The sequence below is a fragment of the Astyanax mexicanus genome, chromosome 8 (genome assembly GCF_023375975.1).
Source record: "Astyanax mexicanus isolate ESR-SI-001 chromosome 8, AstMex3_surface, whole genome shotgun sequence".
NCBI classification, from domain to species: domain Eukaryota; kingdom Metazoa; phylum Chordata; class Actinopteri; order Characiformes; family Acestrorhamphidae; genus Astyanax; species Astyanax mexicanus.
In genome coordinates this window covers 18144437-18164881 of record NC_064415.1, presented here as the reverse complement: position 1 = coordinate 18164881, position 20445 = coordinate 18144437, and the positions used below count along the sequence as shown (strand labels likewise).

General features: G+C 36.5%; 1 protein-coding gene across 1 annotated transcript; it reads left to right on the top strand.

The window, feature by feature from the left end:
- The first annotated feature begins 1099 nt into the window (after positions 1-1099).
- Positions 1100-4368, top strand: c8h4orf48 (chromosome 8 C4orf48 homolog). The gene is made up of 4 exons (XM_007233793.4): positions 1100-1271; positions 1495-1653; positions 2785-2873; positions 3290-4368. The coding sequence occupies exons 2-4, from the start codon at positions 1542-1544 to the stop codon at positions 3359-3361; spliced, it is 273 nt and encodes a 90-aa protein (XP_007233855.1). The 5' UTR covers positions 1100-1271; positions 1495-1541; the 3' UTR covers positions 3362-4368.
- Positions 4369-20445: the final 16077 nt, after the last annotated feature.

Sequence of the window (20445 nt, the reverse complement as noted above, 5' to 3'; positions counted from 1 at the left end):
CGTAAAAAGGGGACAAATCATCTCAACAGAAATATTAAATGATGTTTTATTCTCATAGTTCATAAACTGCCTGGCCAAAAAAAAAAATCACCTGAATTTAACTAAGAAAATGATGTGGGTTTGCTGCAGTTGGTTAGAATTAGGTCAGCTGACTAACTAAATATACTGAACATAGACAAGGTTATTCCATCAATGGATTTTTTCTTCCCTAATAGCACGGCATATTCCAAGATTACAATGCCAGGATTCATGGGGCTGGAATTGTGATAGAGTAATTCAGGAAGCAATTCAGAGTAATTCAGAGTCCAGACCTTAACCCCATTGAGAATCTTTGGGTTGAGCTGGAGAAGGCTTTGCACAGCGGTCAGTGGTGACTTTTTTTGGTATATATCAACACATTCAACAGTTCAACAGTGCAATAATGTATGTGTAGTGTAAGTTATGTGTGGAATTCTGTATTTTCTATTATTATGTTTGTATTTATTGTTTTTTTTAATACTAAGAGGGACCATGCACCAAGGCTGGGCAAAATCCTCAAATATCAGAATTTGAGTCCACCATACAGGATAGGATGTTAAACATACTATTAAGCATACATTCCCATAATGTTGAATAATTAGAAATCTCTTAATTTCAAAGTAATCAAACGAAACATGTTTTGGTAAATTCAATTATAATTTATTTTTTATTTATCAAGTATTTTTAGTAACGTTGTTGATTGTGTATTATTATAGTCTTGCAATTTAGAGGTAATTCTTTATTCAATTATGATTTTTGTGCAAATCTGCCATGTACACACGCTGTGTACTCACCTGTACACCTGTGTTACTTTGACGTGACAATAAAACGATTTTATGTTATATGATTTGATTGATTTATTATTTTGGCTTGCAGTGCGCACTACATAGGGATTTCAAAGCCATTTGAGATTCACCCTATTCTTTTTTTCTACTAGGCTCTTATAGATGGTGGGCTCAAACTCTATTTTTTGTGTTGTAAATAACTGTTTTTTTGTGTATAAATCTAAACAGTGTTGTTTAAATGAATAGTATAGAAGCTCGGTGACGGCAGCGCTTCTTGCCCATGTGACCTGTGTGTACTAATCAGAGCAGAGCGGGTCCAAACGGGGCTGGAGAGGAGGATTTGGGGGAGCACCATTGTAGTGTTTTGAGCAGAAGACGAGGAAATACGAAACTGGGGCGTTTTCTAGATTACATCTTACAGAATTAGCTGGGTTTGGCTGGAATTGCTGGTTTCATTCAATTGCACAGGTAAGCAGCAGCGTGTTGGGATTATTCTGGTGTATTTCAGCAGTTCTGCTTCTATTGGGAGACTCCTCTCCTCCTCTTTTGTGTCTGATAGCTAAATAACTAAGATTTCTAGGACTCGCGTACAAAAGCTTAGAGACAGTTTGGAGCAGAACACATGCGTGTATTCCGCCTGCGGGCTGATACTGTGCAGTAAATGAGCTGAATCGTTTCTCTGATGTTACAGGTCGCATCCTCGGCGTTGTAGTGATCTCCAGGCCGCAGGGCTTCAGGATGAGGTCGTTCACCGCTGCGGTGATGATGCTGCTGCTGCTGACTGTTCAGCTGCTCTGTTTTGGGCAGATTTCAGCTGATCAGGAGACAGGGACGGTAATCCCTGCAGAAAGTAAGACGCGCTTGTAATGTACTTTTGATGTCAGTGCAGCTTTATGGGTTTATTTTAGCAATTACATCATATTTACACCAAATTCTAATTCTAAATTCTACCATTTATGCAATTCTTAGATTTTTTATTGTTAACATTGAGAGAAAGCTTGGCTGTAGTGTGTAAAAGTGAACAAATCCTAAACAGAAATATTAAGCGATATTTTATGCAGTTCTTAAATGTGTCTTTAGCTTTGTGCCTGTCACATTTTACATATTATTTTTGTTTTTCCCCGTACATTAAATTTAGCAACAAAAAAAAAAGGTATCCACACAAAGGTATTACAAAAGAAAAGTGCATTTAAGTATATTTTTATAAGTATACTTAACAAGGAAAAGTACATACTTTTAACATTAAAATTAATACATAATACATACTAAATGTGACAACGTAATACATACTTTTAACTTGTGACAACATAATGATATTTCAATTGTAATTAAGCAATATTTAAATACAAAATGAAAGCGTTAAATTGTGCTTTTGAGTGCATTTTTATGTACAACGTCTGCAAACATAAGTACATTTTAAGTATGTTTTTTAAACATCATTTTTAATACACTTGAAGTTTATTGTAAATATACTAAATGTGTATTTTCATAAAGTCTATAAAAAAGAAAATGTACTTTTTGTATTCTTTTGAAAATACTAAAATTAATTTGAAAATACTTTTAATGCTCTTAAGTATACTTCCTTTTCACTAAGAATAGTTTATCATTCCAGTTTGCATCTTGCACACACATTTGCCACTATTATTTTTGCACTTTATATCTCACTTCATGTGTACTTTTTTGTCTAAAAAATGATGTCTTACTATTAGTGTTATTGTGTTAATATAAGTGTATTGCTGTCTTTTGTTTTGTATAGTACACATCTATTACTACTTGAAGCATAAAGCCACTTTTCATTCTTATCTTAAATGGTCTCATCACTTTTTTGACAAGTGAATTACGCTGCTGTACCAATTATGAAAACATTTCTTTTAAGAGCAGCTTAGAGCTTCAGGGCTTAACAATCTTGGCTCTTTTTATTAGTGTTCACTAAATTTGCATAAACTCTCCTCAATCATTTAATGATTTTTCTTTTGTTTAGGTCGGCCCTGTGTGGACTGCCATGCGTTTGAGTTCATGCAGAGAGCACTGCAGGATCTGAAGAAGACAGCTTTCAACCTGGACTCACGGGTAAATGAGCACAAAGTCTGAGCCCCCAGACTTTTCATCTGGGGGGCAGGGTTGGGCACCAACATTTAACATTTAATTCTGTATGTTTTCTAGTGCTTTAAAGCACACAAACACCTTTGCATTTGAAATAATTTAAGGCCTTTCTTTGTATTGTCCCTTGACAGCAGATAGTTGATACAAAAGCCAACAAAAACAGGATAAGCTCTTGATTTTAGAATAAACAATGAATAATGTGTCCTAATACTTTAATTCATATAGGGCATTGGTTTTAAGTGCAAATAATGTACACATTTGAAATAAATAATTTCAGTGCATCATATTTGTTCAGTGTGTCTTCCCTGGTGTACAAAAGATGAACACTGTTTCTAGTAAGAACTTTGCTGAGCCGTTGTTTGTGTGTGCTGTGTGTTCCTCAGACAGAGAATCTGGTGCTGAGAGCTGAGAGGAGGGCGCTGTGTGACTGCATGCCTGTCAGCACCTTAAACTGAAACGCTGAGCCACTGCCATGTCCATCACAGCACTGCTGGAAAGCTTTCAGGCCATTACACTCTTATACTTCTCAACTTATTCACTTTCGCACTTTCTATTCCTCTGTGATCTGAGCAACCTTTCGAATTTTGCATTAATATTAATAAAAAACACAACACTAGCATTTGAAAAACAAGCTGAAATGCGTGAGCCAATACTGTCCCAGTGAGTGATGTTAGAGTTTTAGCCTACATCTTATAGATTTTATATAATAAATGTTGTGGTTATATGTTGAATGTTGAAAGTCAGATGTTTATGTTGTTGTTGCTGTTTTGATAAGATCTTCCGACTATCGATAATGTGGAAAGGACACAACCTACAGCATATGATTTGCACAGTAGAATTGTTGGGTTTCGTCACTCTATTTATGATACTTTGTTTAGCTGTAAGAAAATGACATGACCAATATTAGATATGCACCAGATAATATAGATGTATTTTCCTGTAGAGAGTCTGTAGAGAGAAAAGGTAATTAAAAAGAGTTAATTTGTAATACAATAAGGTGAAATGTTCTGAAATGGCCTTGTTTTGAGTTTGTTGTGCAAAAAAAATAATTTATAATAAAATGATACAGCAAATTTGCCAGAATTACATTAACACTGAGTGGTAACGTTTCATTTAACACCCAACAGTTTTGATGTAAAATGGGCAAATGTACTGTATCTGAACCTGCATGAAGATATGTTATATCTGTTTTATCTAGAGATGTTTTGTCCGTTAATACGCCATACCTAGTCCAATATTCTGCAGCTGTTAGTTAGTTAAATGTAATGCAGATAATGCTGATCTGTCAAAAGCATTGGATCACTGAATGTAGCTGATATAAACTGTGGGTTTAGAAAATCGCTCGCTGTTTTGTTGTCATGTTACTAACTTTTGTAACTTGTAAAGACTTCATTTATATAAACATACATGTTTCAAATGGAATTAAAGTTCACACAAGCACTGTATACCAGGATGAAATTTACATGTGTGTGTGTGTGTTTTTTTTATCTTCAACACTGGAGAGAGCAGATGTTGAAATCTGAGATGTAGTAGATGTTTGAATATTTCATAGCAGGCCCGTGTCTGTGTTCCTGTTTTAGAACAATTCAGTTTCTCACAGGAAATGCTGAGTCTTTTTTCTTGGCCGGTGTGCAAATGAAGTTGCTGCGGCCTGTGTTCGGTTTACCTGTACTGGGTAAATATAGGTGTGGATACCGTATTAATGTTTTGCCAAGCTTAAAGTGGCCACATGGACTTTTTACATTAAAAAGTATGTAATTATATAAACTTGAAATATTTGACCACGTATAAAGACGAATGAAGATTTTCTATTTTCAGCCTTATGTACACACGTTATTGTTTTTTCATTTGACACAAAAAATATTTTTTTTGGATAAACATTTTGTAAATCTTACAGACAAAAAGTAAAACTTATATTTAATTGTAACTGTAATTAAGTTAAAGTAAAAAACTGAAGCCCTTATTTAAATATAACAATACTTAATACATAATTTAGCCTGAATAAGTAATAATGCTGTGTTATATTTTGTCAGTGCAGCATAACGCTCTGTAGAGTCAATAGTCCAGCTGCAGAACCTGCTGCTTTCTAGTAAAATCTAAAGTGCTGACAGAGAAGCTGAGGCACTGTTTACCATGCAGTTTCTCAAATCAATCAAATAGTACTGTTTGTTCAAGTAGTCATCTCATCTGATTTACGCACAGTGAGGACAAATAGTAAGGAAATAGATAGTAATACACATTTAAATCATGGTGTATGAAAAATAAAATCAATAGTATGAATTAAAACAAAGGTAAAGAATGCAATAATATAACAGAATGCTTTAAATAGCCTATAATAGTTTAGGGAGGGGACACCCAAAGGTGCTCTCAACCCCAATCCTTTCTTTTTTACATCGACTGACCATTTAATGTACACCACCTCCTTGTTTCTACACTCACTGTCCATTTTTTCAGCTCCACTGACCACATAGGAGCATGTTGTTGTTATATAATCACAGACTGTAGTCCTTCTGTTTCTCTGCAGCACTGTGTCCACTCACTGTCCACTCCATTAGACACTCCTACCTACAGCTGCTCCACCTTGTAGATAAAGTAAGGTCAGAGACAGAAGCTCTGAATCGGATGCTGCACAGTTTGTGTTGGTCCTCCTCTGGTGCTTCATCAGTGCTCACAGGATGCTGTTGGCTGGATATTTCTGAGCAGTGAACTAGCAGAGACACTTAAGGTGTTTAAAAACTCCAGCAGCACAGCTGCGTCTGATCCACTCATTTGTATCAGCACAACACATACTACTAACACAACATCACCGTGTCAATTAGTGTCACTGCAGTGCTGAGAATGACCCACCACTGAAATAGCTTAATAGCTGCTCTGTGGTGGTCCTGACTATTGAAACACAGGCTAATAATCAGGAGAATAATAAAGTATGCAGAGAAAAGGACTAGAGAGAAGAGGACTACAGTATGTAATTATAGAACTACAAAGTGTTTCTCTATGATCCTATATGATTATACAGGTTTATAATATAGCTCTGGGAAAAACTAAGAGACCATTTCAGTTTCTGAATCAGTTTCTCAGATTTTGCTATTTATAGGTTTATGTTTCAGTAAAATAAACAATGTTGTTTAATTCTATAAACTACAGACAACATTTCTCACAAATTCCAAATAGAAATATTGTTATTAGAGCATTGATTGGCTGAAAATGAGAAATGGCTGAAATAACAAAAAAATGATGCAGAGTTTTTATACCTCAAATAATGCAAAGAAAACAAGTTCATATCCATAAAGGTTTAAGAGTTCAGAAATCAATATTTGGTGGTTTCTAATCACAGTTTTCATGCAAATTGACATGTTCTCCTCCACCAGTCTTACACACTGCTTTTGAATAAAATTATGCCACTCCTGGTGCAAAAATCCAAGCAGTTTATCATTGTTGCATGGCATGTGATCAACTCCCTCTTTTTTATATTAGAGGTTTTCAATTTGGTAAAAATCAAGGAAAACATCTTTCATTTTTTCCCAGAGCTGTAGGTTAAGTGCTAGATCAGATCAGAACAGAAGAAAACATATCAAGTACCACATCTGCAATAAAACAATGAGGAAAGTTTGGTAAGATGCAACACTGCGCCCATGTAATACTCGGAGTGTCCACATGGGGTCAGACAGACACAATGGGCCATGCTAACTAACTCTGTCACTGCATCACTGCAGCACATCCAGCCTGCAGAGCAAGCAAGTTTAAAGAGAAATAAATAGATACAGCAGAAGCAGGAACAAGGGAGCTTCAGAGGCCATCACAGCGCCCCCTGTTTTAATTTAAGCCTGTGGTGGCCCGGCGTGCCTTAGCCTGCCAAAAGCCATTTACTCCGCAGCAGGTGCAATGGTGCAGCAAGAAGAAAAAAAACACTGTAAACAAAGAGGATGTCCTGCAGACAGCCCGTGCTCTCTTTGCTTCTGTACATATTATATCAGTATTTGACATTGTGCTGCAGGAGTTTATCTGAGGTGAAAACAGAAACAGCAAGACTGTAAGGTGTAAATGACACTGATGAAAAAGACTAGAAGCCCAGAAGTTCGTGCCACGGCCTGTGGCAGCTCAGTCTGACTATTGTGCCTGCATGAACCTCGCAATCACTCCAGTGAGACTGAGATTACAACTGACCCCACATGTCTAGTCCCTCTAGATAAGTCCCCTACAGTACACAACTGAAAAAGCATCACTAAAGTGCCCTCCACAGAGTGGCAAAAAGAGTTCAAAGTTCCCTGTTGGCAGTACTTTTCATGGAAAAAAGGGATCTAGTGTCTGCTTGGGTGCTCAGCAGTGCTGCTGGTGTTTTTAAACACCAAATTATACACTCCTACCTAGCTTGTCCACTTTGTGGAAAACAGATACTGGGAAAACTCAGGTGTTTGTGGTTATAATATCATTGCAATCATCACAGCAGTGCTGCAAAAGCTTGTAAGTCCAACAAAAGTGGAATAAACAGGTGTCCCAACACTTTTGTCCATATAGTGTACTGCTAGGTACATTTTTGAAGCTATACAGAGAAAGCGCAGCATTGCACTTTTAACTTTTAGGAACCACAATATATATTTAACAAATGCAGCAGGAAGTTTGAAGTGTATGCTTATGGGCATCAAAAGCAATTTTAAAAAGTTGCTTTAACCGACTATTTGAATGAGGTGCAACCAAAAATAAAAAAATAACTCTTAATCAAAAATGGTGCATCACTCACTCTATAGCAAAAATAGACTTCTTTATTTAATAATAATAAAAAAAAAGATGTTTCCGCCCATGATTAACGGCCTTTGTCAGATATACCACTGGTTACAAAGTAGAAGTCAGATTACTGCCTAACTAAAGTAAACCTGGATTATTTTTTTTTCCACATTTTTCTATTGGCCAAGTGTTGAAACCATGTTTTTTCAGCCTAATTACAGCTTCCTTCACTCGCATCAACACTTTACTCGACTACATACTAAACATACATAAGAGTTGCCATGAACTGCCAGCTGCTGAATGCAAATCCAACACTGGAAATGTCTTTAATTTGTCATGAAATAATGAAGGAACAGGTCATCTATTTTTCTTACATTTCTTATTTTTTATTATAACTTTTCTCGCATTTAAAATCAGTGGGGTTCCAACCTTATTAAGCCAGTGTACTGAGATATGCTGCCTATATGAGTATTAATAAGTACCATGTTGGTTTTTGATTTGGACTTGGCTCTTGTACACTGGAAATACAACAGCCCTCACTGTGAACTGTACAACCTGTGCTAGAAAATGACTGGAGTGATTCTGATCCGTGCTGATTCTGAGCCAGGCCTAATTCGATCCTGCCTCTTTCAAACTTAAATTGCTTTCAAAGCGCCCATAGATGCCATGATGGACACACTGGTAAGGCAGTGAGTTTGCCTTCCTCCAGTGGCGAGGAGGTGTTCATGAATCATTAATTCAAGTGATAATGCATTAATTATGCATCCATATTTTCTCAGGGCCCTCAGATGAATTCCCCATTTGCAGCCTGATCTATGAATAGTTCCAGACTCGACCATCTCTCCGATAATGAAATATTCACTTCACACCGCCATTGGCTGCGGGACAGAGGGGGGGCGAGGGTGCACTGAAGTCACTCTGAAAGGTGGGGTGAGGCGTTCGCAGGCAGGGGGTCTGCAGAAAGCTGGAGAAATGCACGGCTAGGAATGTGTGACGTGTAAAAGAGAAAGAGAGGGGGCGGCAGAGGAGGGGGAAAAGGGCCGGGATAAGTTCATCAAGCAGACTGTCCAGTTCACTGCTGCCCTGTGACTGAGTGTGTCTCTCTCTCTGTGTGTGAAGGGATAACCATATGCTAACAACACTGCATTATGTTAATGTCTGCTACCTCTCTGCACAATTTGTGCATCTGTGTTCTGCAGAGAAAAAAAACCCCAGAGCCTGAATTTTACTTCAGTAGGGAATTTTACATCAGGATCAGTGTCCTGGGGAATTGATCCCACTGCCTACAAGTTGTCAGCACGCCTTGTGCCAGATGAGCTGCTCTAATGGAACACTATACTTCTGGAAGACTGGATGTACCTTTCTAAAAAACAAAAAGCCTGTGAAGACTCCATCCTGTCTTTTTCTCCCCTCCTTTACTCCTTTAAGCTCAGTCAGTCTGTCTGTGTGGCTCCCCCCCCCTCAGCGCAGAATCCGGTTCTAGCCAGTTCTCTCCCTCGTTCTCTTCAACTGTTGCCCTCTCGCTCCCCTCTCTCTCTCTCTCTCTCTCTCCCTCTCGCTGTGAGTGTGTGTCCTGGTGCTGCCAGGCTGGTTAATGCCTCTGGCAGGGTGTATGGCTTCAGAGGACTGGGTGCATGTTAGGTCCCATGAGCGAGCATCCCAGGACACACGCCGATTAAAAGCACACACACATGCACACAAACACACACAAAACTATTTTTAGAAACACTGGAAAAATGTGATGTACTGAGTTTAATTTTTTTTAAATCAAGTTCTGACAATAAAATGTGAGAATCACAGATTGATTCAATGTAATATATCAGGGTTACAGTGGTGATAGAACAAGTATAAATGGTAGGAAAGATAAGGTCGGGGTCATGTTAAATCATCCTAGGATTAAATTTAAAGTGACAGTCCATATTATTTTGTTTTTAATCTAAAATCAGAAGCAGTTCTGAGTAAAGAAGGGATAAAATATTGTGTTTAATGGTGCCAGTGTCCTGGAACCACCATCCCTGCTAAGTCAAATCTATTTCACGGGAGTTCTTCTGGCCACATCACACGCCTGTACAGCCTCTGAAAGAGGATCCGGCTCAGTTTTACTAAAGGTGAGCAGCTGGTGGGGCAATGGAGACTTCAGAAGTGCTCATTCCCCCATAGTAAAAACATGGAAACGAAGGAGTGAAGCGAGCTAAAAAGGAACGCGATCGAGTCCGTGCTAAGACCAGGATTAATATCGGATTGGTGTTTAAACGGTGGAGAGAGCTCCGTGACCTTGCTCTCTCTCTCTGACTGAACTAAACCTGGAATCGGATTCATCCGCTCTGAAAGGAGGCCGCATCACACCCGCCCAGTTTAAAATGATTCTTCCACATGTTCGGTGCAATTACCCATTCTCATCAGAGGGCATTATATCCTCAAATCCCAAAACTTAAAGACATCAGCTATAAAGATTAGATATTATTTCTTGTACCCAATGTTAAATAGAAATGCCATTGAACAGTAGTTAAAGTACATACACTACCAGTGAAAAAGTCACTTGGTTTATATTAATAGGTTTTCTTAATTTCTAAATGTGTTATTTTATGATCAATAATAACCTACAAAAAACTAACAGTTCACATTTAAATATGGGAAAGGTAAAAATATATTATTTCACTGTTTCTGTGAATTTTGAGAAGTGAACATTAATTCACTTGACATAATCCATGAACCAATAGAACATTTCTGAAGTGCTTAAAAAATGCTTTTTACACTATAGAAATGCTCTAAAAAATGCTCTTTTATAATATGTGAAGTGCTCATGATAAAAAGGCAAATAGAAAAAGCTCAGAAATGTTCTCTCTCTCAAACTGTGTTTTAAAATATTATGCTCTACTTTGTGGAAAAGGAGATTTTACAACTTTTCTTAAGTATAAAGGTGCTTAAGCAGGCATTTAGTTTTGCTGAGCATGCCACAGATATTTTGCGGGTCCTTCAAATCAGTCAGATCATGTAGATAAACCCTCCTCAGAGGTGTGATGCTTCTGCCAGCTTTAGATAAGTCATTGGCAAAGCGTAAATTGATTAGCCACTCTCATCTCAATCATTCAGGCCAAGATTTCTCATCCAGTGGAAATTGTAAATCATCAGTGTCACAGACTTCCTGTAATAAAAATACATGTAAAACTAATCCCATCCCCAATCCCACAGAGGGTCCAGGCTCTTTAGACCAGTTTAGCTTTAGACACTCATCAATAAAACTTCCACGGGCTAAAATCAGTCCATCAGCAGAACAGACACTTCAGAAAAAAGCCTACAAAGTTTCAACAGCTCAGAGTCAGAGAACAGTCAAACTCTGCTGCTCCAACCTTAAATGACACTGATTCTGAATGAACTCAACCTTGAGCGGAAGTGCCACTGTGTGTGTGTGAGTGTGTGTAACACAGGGACAACACAAGGGTCCATTGAGCCCCATTAACAGATATTCCACACCACAGCACCGCTGGATTCCATCCAACTCTATCCATCCACCCCTCCCCGACTGACTCTGGATCAGCTGTCCCTCTGAAACACAGTCACTCTCTCTCTCTCTCTCTCTCTCTAAACTCTGTCAAAGCAATTCTTCAGTGGTTTCAACCTAATATACCCTATATTCCTTTTGTGTTTTCAGTATAGTTGTTAAAAGCAATTTTTAACAATACAATTTTCAAGATTTACTCTGATTGAACATGTTGTTACAGATCTAGATTACTTTTCATATATTTTATACATTTATATCTTTAATGTGAGGCCTTTTGCCATGTCCACAGTGCTGGCTGGTTAGGTTGAACAATTATTTTAAGTTTTAAAAATGTTTTTAATTATTGGTATGAGAATCCACGTCATTTAGTTATAGCTATTTTAATTAAAAATATTAAGCTATTTTAACATATACCCGAATAGGTCCACCCTGTCATCTTGGGATAATCCCACCCATTTAAGAAAGTATTCTTCAAGATCAGTGACATCACAACATCCACTTCGTTTAATTTAAAGGGACTTAAAGACTCTTTTCTTAATGTGCACCAATTAATAATATTAATTTTACTTCATATTTGCCATGTTATCTCCATATTTAGTGGAGGTAAAACTTAGCCTGTCCATCCGGTCATGGAAAATCAAATATAAAAACAAAAAAATCAAAATGTATCAACAAGGTCAAAAATAAACTTTTTAAAAAGACTCAAGGTCAACCACGTTTTTCATTCAATTTAAAGTTTTGCTAAAAAAAATATTGACACAGTCTTTGTCCACCTTGTCGTGCTGCTTACCATGGAAATAAACGGGATTAAGCTGAAAAAAAAGGTATGATTTCTGTGTAGTTTGAGATCTTATAAATATAATAAATCGTTAAAAGTTATGAAGAGCCAAAAGGCATAGTATTCTGATAATAATCTGCAGTTTTCTGTGCTTTTTACTAAATTCAGGAACTCAAATGTGTAAAATAGCCGTGTCAGAAAAAACTTTTAAGTTGTGTTCCTGTAATTTCAAAGCCAGTTCTGTGAAAACATAGATCACAAATCAGCACTGAGTTCACATGCCAGTCACAATGAGAAGGTTCTGTACTCTAAAGCGAGTGATAATCCATCTATTCTGCTGGTGTTAGCACGGTATGGCTTGTTTAGTCCACATATCTCATACATATCATGCCAGACTAAGCCCTCCTCTGTATGTTGTACTGCAGCTCTGCTGTGAAGCCGCTGGTTAGTGAACAAACGCTGTGGGCTGCTGAGATGCCGTGAGGGGTCAGCTCTAACCCTGTGACCTCTGGCCTCTGCATTGTTGAAACCAAAAACATACACACGCATACCAAGTGTGGAATGCATGATGTCACTGGCAACAAACCTGCATGGAAAAAAACGTCCAGAACGCACTACTACACCCCATTCAGGAGCTTTTAAAAAAAAGGTATATGCACCAGTGCAATGTAGAAAGAAAGCATGGACATCAGGAGAAGCCATATCTTTGCTTTTATTTGATATATTAAAACATTTAGATCAGATTAGAGCTTGTTCTTTCCCTTCTCTACCAAGTTTAAAGCTTTTTCACCAAGGAAGGGAAAAAGATGAATTTGACACACAACTGCAGTCTAATCTTGTATATTTAATAAAAGATTCATTATAATTCTATTCTCCTCCACTCTTTCACCCCCCCCCTCCTCCTCCAATTCCCACGCCTAATCATTGTGTCCAGAAGTTCAGAAACTTCCAAGTCTTCACATGTCTTTGAACCCATTACCACCAGCAGCCCCTAAACCTCTGTACTGGCACCTCTTTGATCTCTCTCTTTCTCTCTCTCTTTCTATATATCCCTCTATTCCTCTCTCTCTCTCTTTCTCATATAACTCCAACAGATGTGCAGCCGCCAACCTCCTTCACAGCTAACTGAAGCCCATGACCTTCAGCAGCTCAGTAAAGGCCACTGAGCTCCAGGAGAACAGCCGCGCTGTGCTGATGATTCTTCTTCTCATTATTAAACTGAGATTATGAAACTCACACACTTCACAGAGCCGTGAAGAGAGAGCTGAGAGAAGGGGCCGAGTCACGGCGCTGTGGGCTGGAAGTCGCTGTGCGTTATTACTGAGCAGACATGGCTGTGTCAGTGAGGTTATCAGGGTGAGGAGGTAAGAGTGTTTGGTAATATAAGATCAGCTACAAATGCCACCTTTGTTTAATTGATTTTTAATTTAAACTAGCAGCTTTTTAGATAAAGCAGTAGCACATGGTCAAGGCTTCTATACTACAGTCCCGACAATCTGTTCTGAAGGTTATAGACAACTTCTAAACTGATGGCCCGTCCCTTACAACCTTTAAATTGTTTAATACAACAGAGACTCGTCTCTAGGGTTCTAATTTGGATGGATGGTTAAAATCCATTTCTGGGTCATTATACAATACTGGACTTTTAGTCATGTCATAACTCCAATACTCACCATATTCATAATATTAATACTATTTATGATATTTATATGACTTCAGTCTACACAGACATCATATTTCCATAGCTTCCAATTTTAGATTTTTACTGTAACACTTTCTACATTGTTTGGTCCATTTATACACTTTATAGATGTTCAACTTCACATTTAACTAACATTCAAATAAATGTCTATTAAATGTAACTGAACTCTAAGGTAAAAGTAAATGATTCTCTATTGAATGTAAACCCTACAAGCAGCCCTAACCTGAAGTTAAGGTTAGGTTTTAGGTTGATTCATGGTTTATTTTGGGCTAATCTTCAGGATTGGGTTCCATAGAAAATGGTTTACATTTATCTGGAATCTATAAGGGATCGTCCAAATCAAGTGAAATCTCACTTTTAATTTCATGTCTTTCATTTTAGTGACAATTGCATTAATCTAGAGTTGCAAACATAGATAGATAGACAGACAGACAGACAGATAGATAGAAATTTTGGAAATGGACATGTTAAATTGTTCATAATCACCTTGTTCTTTTTTATATAATCGATTTTCTTAAATTATGTTAAATACCTTAATGAGACATATTAAGTAAAATCAATTACTAATCACTAAACATGCACATGTCTTCAGTCCCCTGAATTAAAAAGAAAACATTATAAAGGTTTAAATGTGACTAATTTCACATTGTAGTTATCCCAAGATGAGAGTGTGAACAGGGAACGCTCGGACACATTTCAATAGTTTCATAATTTTGTATGAAAATATCTAAATGGATAAATAAAAATTAAAACATCTTCAACACTTCAAAAATGTGTGATTTAACCTCATTCACCTTCCAGGTAGCACGGCTGGAAAAAAAAAAAAAAAAACACTGCCAACATCAAAGAGAACTGTATAAAATGTACAAAGTTCAGGATAGTGAAGAAAAGCATTCTTATATATATATATTATATATATTCTTCTATATTTATAATAATGCATTCATTTAGAGTTAAACTTAATTTTTGTTGTCTTAAAATAGATATATTTTACCAATATACCAATATATGTTTTACTTTTTACCAAAGCATGTTACTACATAATTAACAAAAATATTGCAAAACAGCTTCACACATATTAAAATTCTTTGCAGTGTATATTACTTACACTATTTATACTATATTATATACTGTACAATTCTTATTATATATTGTATACTATACTGTCATATACTGTAATATTTCGTCAGGATGTAATCTAGACACTTTGTAAACATCAGATCACAAAATGAAACAAATACTTATTTTGTGTGCTAGAAAATTCTTCATTTTGTACCCAGATTTCCTTTTAAGGTTCTCTTTAACACCTCAAATGTTAACTCAACGTGATGCCCTTAATTATTACCTTTATTTCACCAGGAAATCCCATTGAGATCAGAGAATCTCATTCACAAGAGAGACCTGTTAGTATAAATAACATATTAGAGTTTTGAAATGTAATTACCAAACTGACTTGACTCCACACTTTATGAATGGTAGTGTAGACTCAAGCTATTTAAGCCATTTACGACCAATATAGAGTTATATAACTGTGAGGCTGGTGTGTAATAATGCTTTAAAGACATACCATAAAAGGTCAACCACTCTCAGCTTTACTTAGAGTAAGTGCTCCTAGTTTGCATCACAATCTTACAGACCATTGACACCCCTTACAGTCTGTAGACAGACCATTATTATCCACCTTTGACCGCTAATTGCAGGCTAATCCCAGAGTGATCAGGGGGGAGGACCCTCAGGTTATTTGCAGCCCTCCTCCCAATTAAACTCTTCATGGTTTAAACAACAAAAACAACAATAACAAATCAACAAATAATACAATTTATAATAAGATATGATAAGTTCAAATCTTACAACTTTTTTCGGGAACTGACTGGAACTGGCTAAAACTTTTATCTCTGAAGAAGTGCTGCCTCCAGGGCAATTTTAAATGCAAAAAGAGTAGACAGACTATCAGATTGTGATTGTAGTAGAACGCATCCGTGGATCAGTTAGCTTTATTTAGGTAAAAGTTGGAAAAAAAAAAAACTAAACAAATAAATTTGGCATATGAATTATTAAGAAATGAACTCATTGTAAAAAGTATAAACGCAGAACATCTAACACCTGGTTAAATGTCCCTTACAATGTCCTTTTGGGAATTCCATTCAGGGTTCATACATCATGCAAAAATCAGGAAAAGTCATGGAATTTGCTATATGAAAATGGCAATTTTCAAGCCTGGATTTGGAAGATTTGGGAAAAAAAATATGCCCAGAAAGTTTTGGAAAAGTCATGGAAATTTGGTCTACAAATCTTTGTGTTTCAGTTTATCGATGAATATCAATGAATATAAAATATATTTTGAACTAATAAATACATCAGCTTAGAGTTAGTTCAGTAACATAGCCCGACACAATGGAGCTCTCAGGATCTGACACACATTTTATTATTAATGATTATAAATACTGTGTGTCAACATTTTTTATCAGATTCATACCTGATAAAAATGCCTACTATAATCAATTGTAATTATAGTTTTATTTATTTTTTTGGTTTTATTGTCAATGTCCGCACTGTTTTAAATGTTTTAAAACTGAATGGTCATGAACATTTCTGACAAATATCATGCGCATTTATTGGTTAAAAAGTGTATGAACCCTGGCTATTACCAAGGTTCTATACCACATTTTTATTTGAGTGAATGTAAATCTAAATTCATTGTATTTTTAAATACTGATGTGTATTTTAATAATGAACTACATTAGATAAAGTCTAAAGTAAATTAGTAAGTCAAACCCTGACAGACACTTTAGAAGCCATCAACAAGCTTCCTGGCCATCAACAGCTTGAATTAGATGCTTGTCTGGCATGAATTTGACTTTTATGTACTGTCCACAAAAGTTCAATAGGGCTGAGGTCAGGACTTTAGGAATGCCATTACCAAGGTTTAACCAAGGTTTTCAGAAGCAACTTTAATGTGTATGTGGGGTCACTGTCACAAATATTACATTACATTACATTACATTTGGCAGACGCTTTTGTCCAAAGCGACTTACAATAGTCAAGTACAATGTAAAATAAGTTTAAAGGTAAAACATCTTTGGATAGGGATAAAAGGAGGTCAAAGGGGAATAATAGGATAGAGGAGTGAAGGAGGGGAAGAAGGAAATGGGGTTAGAAGTAGTTAGTGTGTTAGAGGTGTTAGGAGAGTAAGTGCTCTTTGAAGAGCTCTGTCTTCAGGAGTTTCTTAAAGATAGCGAGAGATTCTCCTGATCTGGTAGTGGAAGGTAGTTTGTTCCACCATTGGGGAACTCTGTATGAGAACAGTCTGGATTGCTTTGTGTGAGTGTTTGGCAAAGCGAGGCGACGTTCATTGGAGGAGCGCAGCGGACGGGAGGTAGCGTAAGCCTTCAGGAGCGAGTGCAGGTAGGAAGGAGCCTGTTCTGTCATCACCTTGTAGGCGATAGTAAGAGCTTTGAATTTGATGCGAGCATCAACTGGTAGCCAATGGAGCTTAATGAGCAGCGGGGTGACATGTGCCCGTTTTGGCTGGTTGAAGACCAGACGTGCTGCTGCGTTCTGGATCATCTGGAGTGGTTTTACTACACAGGCCGGGAGGCCAGTTAGCAGGGCATTGCAGTAGTCGAGGCGTGAGATGACGACCGCTTGCACCAGGAGTTGGGTGGCCTGTTGCATCAAGAACGGTCTAATTTTTCGAATGTTATAGAGCGCAAAGCAGCAGGACCGAGCAATTGAGGCCACATGGTGCGTGAAGGAGAGCTGGTCATCAACCATAACACCCAGGTTCCTAGCAACCTTTGTCGGTGAGAGAGAGAGATATATGCTTATAGATGCTTATAGAGAAGTTGTGTTGAAGATGGTTTGATGTTTTTTATGTCTATGTTTTAACAAACTAGCTAATGTTTGATGTTTTTTTAATGCTGTGAAATTCTAATTTACATGCACAGGTACATGGCTTAGACATGATGCACCCACCACCATGCTTAACAGTTGGTTCAATTTTCTTGGGGTTAAATGGCTCTTATTTACTCATCTAAATTTAGCTACAGCCATTATGACCAAATAACTTAATCTGTGTCTCTTCCGGACATGAAACTTCAATTCAGATGTGATCATTTGCAAACGTTAGTCGGTTTTTAAAGCAGGGCCTTTTTCTTGAGTGGCAGCCTCTCTTTTGATGGAGTAAAATTTGATTAAATTCTGACATTTGAAACTTCCAGTTCATGCTGGTTCTTAGGTTGTTCTTGACTAACAAACCAACAACCTGTTGCTTTTTAGCTGATGATGAAGTTTCAGTTACTTATATACAATATTTTAAACTGATCATTTTGGAACCCTCAAAATAATTATGTAAATCTATGTTTAATACATATTTAAATATATGTCTATATAATATAATTGTATATATTGTACATGCATAACTGCAAGTTATAATGAACATGTGGTGTCTTTGAAATATTGTCTCACTGTTTCTAGTTGAATAAGCTCTAATAAAAATCTAATGACAGTAAAAATATTGACACACGAACACAAGCTGTGATCATTAGAACTTTCACAGGCTAAAATCAATCAATACCAGCACAAATAGTTCCGAGAAGTCTGGCTGAGTCCAACTGTGGTGTTCCAACCTTAAGTGACACACAGGACTCCAGAATGACCTTAACCACAGACATGTGAACAGTAAAATTACACTGGATAACACAGTGTTCCACTGAGCCCCTGTCAAAGTAAAGATGTGTTTTGTTTTTTCCAGACAAGTCAAATATACCAATCCACTAAGCAAATCTATTATGCAGATTAATAAGCATCCATATGGTTAAGATTAAACCAAGATAAACGTACTTATTCTTCCCTTTATCATTATTATTAGAAATCTTTATGTTTGGCAGCAACTGACATTAATTTAAAATATTGTCATTTTAGCACCCGCTGCCTGTACACATGACTTTTAGGAAAGTAACAGCCTGTCCCACTCTTGTGGTTTGAGGAGCTGGTGTTTAAGTTTATGTGCTTTTCAGTAAGTATACATTACATTAGTATATAATATAGAACACAGTTCAGAAACATCTCACTCATTTCTAAACTGAACCATCAATTTTACTGTACCTGTCCAGTAATAACAGTAAAAAATAGGGCTCTTTTCAGATTCAAGGCAAGTAATGGTCCACTTAACCCTAACCCAAACACGAAACTGACATCTAACCTTAAACATAACCATAAATATGTTAAGATTAGAGGTTAGAGTTGAGTGCAGGGTCACATTAAATAGAGAATCACTTACATTTTCATTAGAGTTCAGTTACATTGAATAGACATTTCGTTCAATGTTAGTTAAGCATCTATAAAGCATTTAAAAGGACCAGTAAAATAAAAAGACAAATAAAGTGTTATCAAAAGTGAAAATCTAAAGTAATTAAACCAGAAAAATATGATTTATGTGTAGCCTGAAGTCTGCTTCTATTAATGACATCTTTACAGACATAATATGTTTCTACTCGTTACATTTTCACACAATTAACTAAAATGTTTATTTCTTACATTTTAAAAATAGTCTTCTTACTCCTATTTCATTTCAGCTTGTTTTCATTTAATTTAATTTATTTTAACATATTAATATTAAATATTATAGTCTGCACTTTACTCATACTTACTCTGTCATATACTGGGCTATCACTGCACTTCCACATGCACACTCTAGATATCTGATAGCTGCACATCTATATAGCATTGTATATTTATATATTCAATCATACTTAATGTATTTCCATGTAATACCATATGTCAATATGTCTATAGTGTACGTTATTGTGTGTATTGTGTTTATTGTGTATTGTATCTGTATATTCTATTTTATTTTAATATTCTACTTGTTGTAAATATTGTTTCTCTGTACACTAGTGGGAACCTTCAGCCAAGTATTTTACTTAAATCTACACCTGTACTCTGTGACGTGACAATAAAAATCTATAGTTATTATGGCTTTTAGAAATATGTGTATTGGGGAGGGGGGGGGGGGGGTGGGGGGGGGGGGGGGTTAGTGCACAATAGGCTCCTGTGGCACAGCCTAAACTTTTGTCCTTTTTTTACATTAATTTTACTTTTATTCTTTGAGTAGTTTCGAAACCAGTACTTTTACACTTTTACTGGAGTTAAAGCTTGAGTTGATACTTCAACTTCTACAGATGTTAAATTCAACATTTAATCAATGTTAATTTTTTAAACCCCTGTATCTATACTTCTACATGAGTAATGAACTTTTGTAGAAACTCAATGTACATTCTTAGTACTAAGAAGCCTGCAAGAGGACAAATCATAGCATCCATAAACAGAATACAGGTACTCTATTCTATCAGAATGCTGAAGTATCAGTAAAGCGATTTTGTGAGCGACTCATCGAACTCGTCCACCATGACAGTCGAATAGAGAAAAGCACATCAACTACTGTAAAGTAGCAATGCTTAAGTTTTAAAACAATACAGAATCGTCTCACTAATATGAAGTTTTTTGTTGTTGGTGACAGAGGTGATGTTGATGATATGCATAATTATGATGTAATTCATCCCAATAGGCTGTGTGCACAGATTTAGTACACAATATGTTTTACTCTATGTATAATTTTAAAGGACTACTCAAGACCTACAAAGCAAGTTCCATTTTACCAGTAGTCATTAGTAGTAGAAGACCTAGGACCAGCATTTCCACAAAATTCGTAATAATCGGCAAAATTTTAATGTTTTTATTAATCGTGATAATCTTATACACATTAAGCCATCTCAAATTATTGTAACCCTCCAAGAAAACTGCACTGATAACCCAATGAGTAATCTTAAAAAGT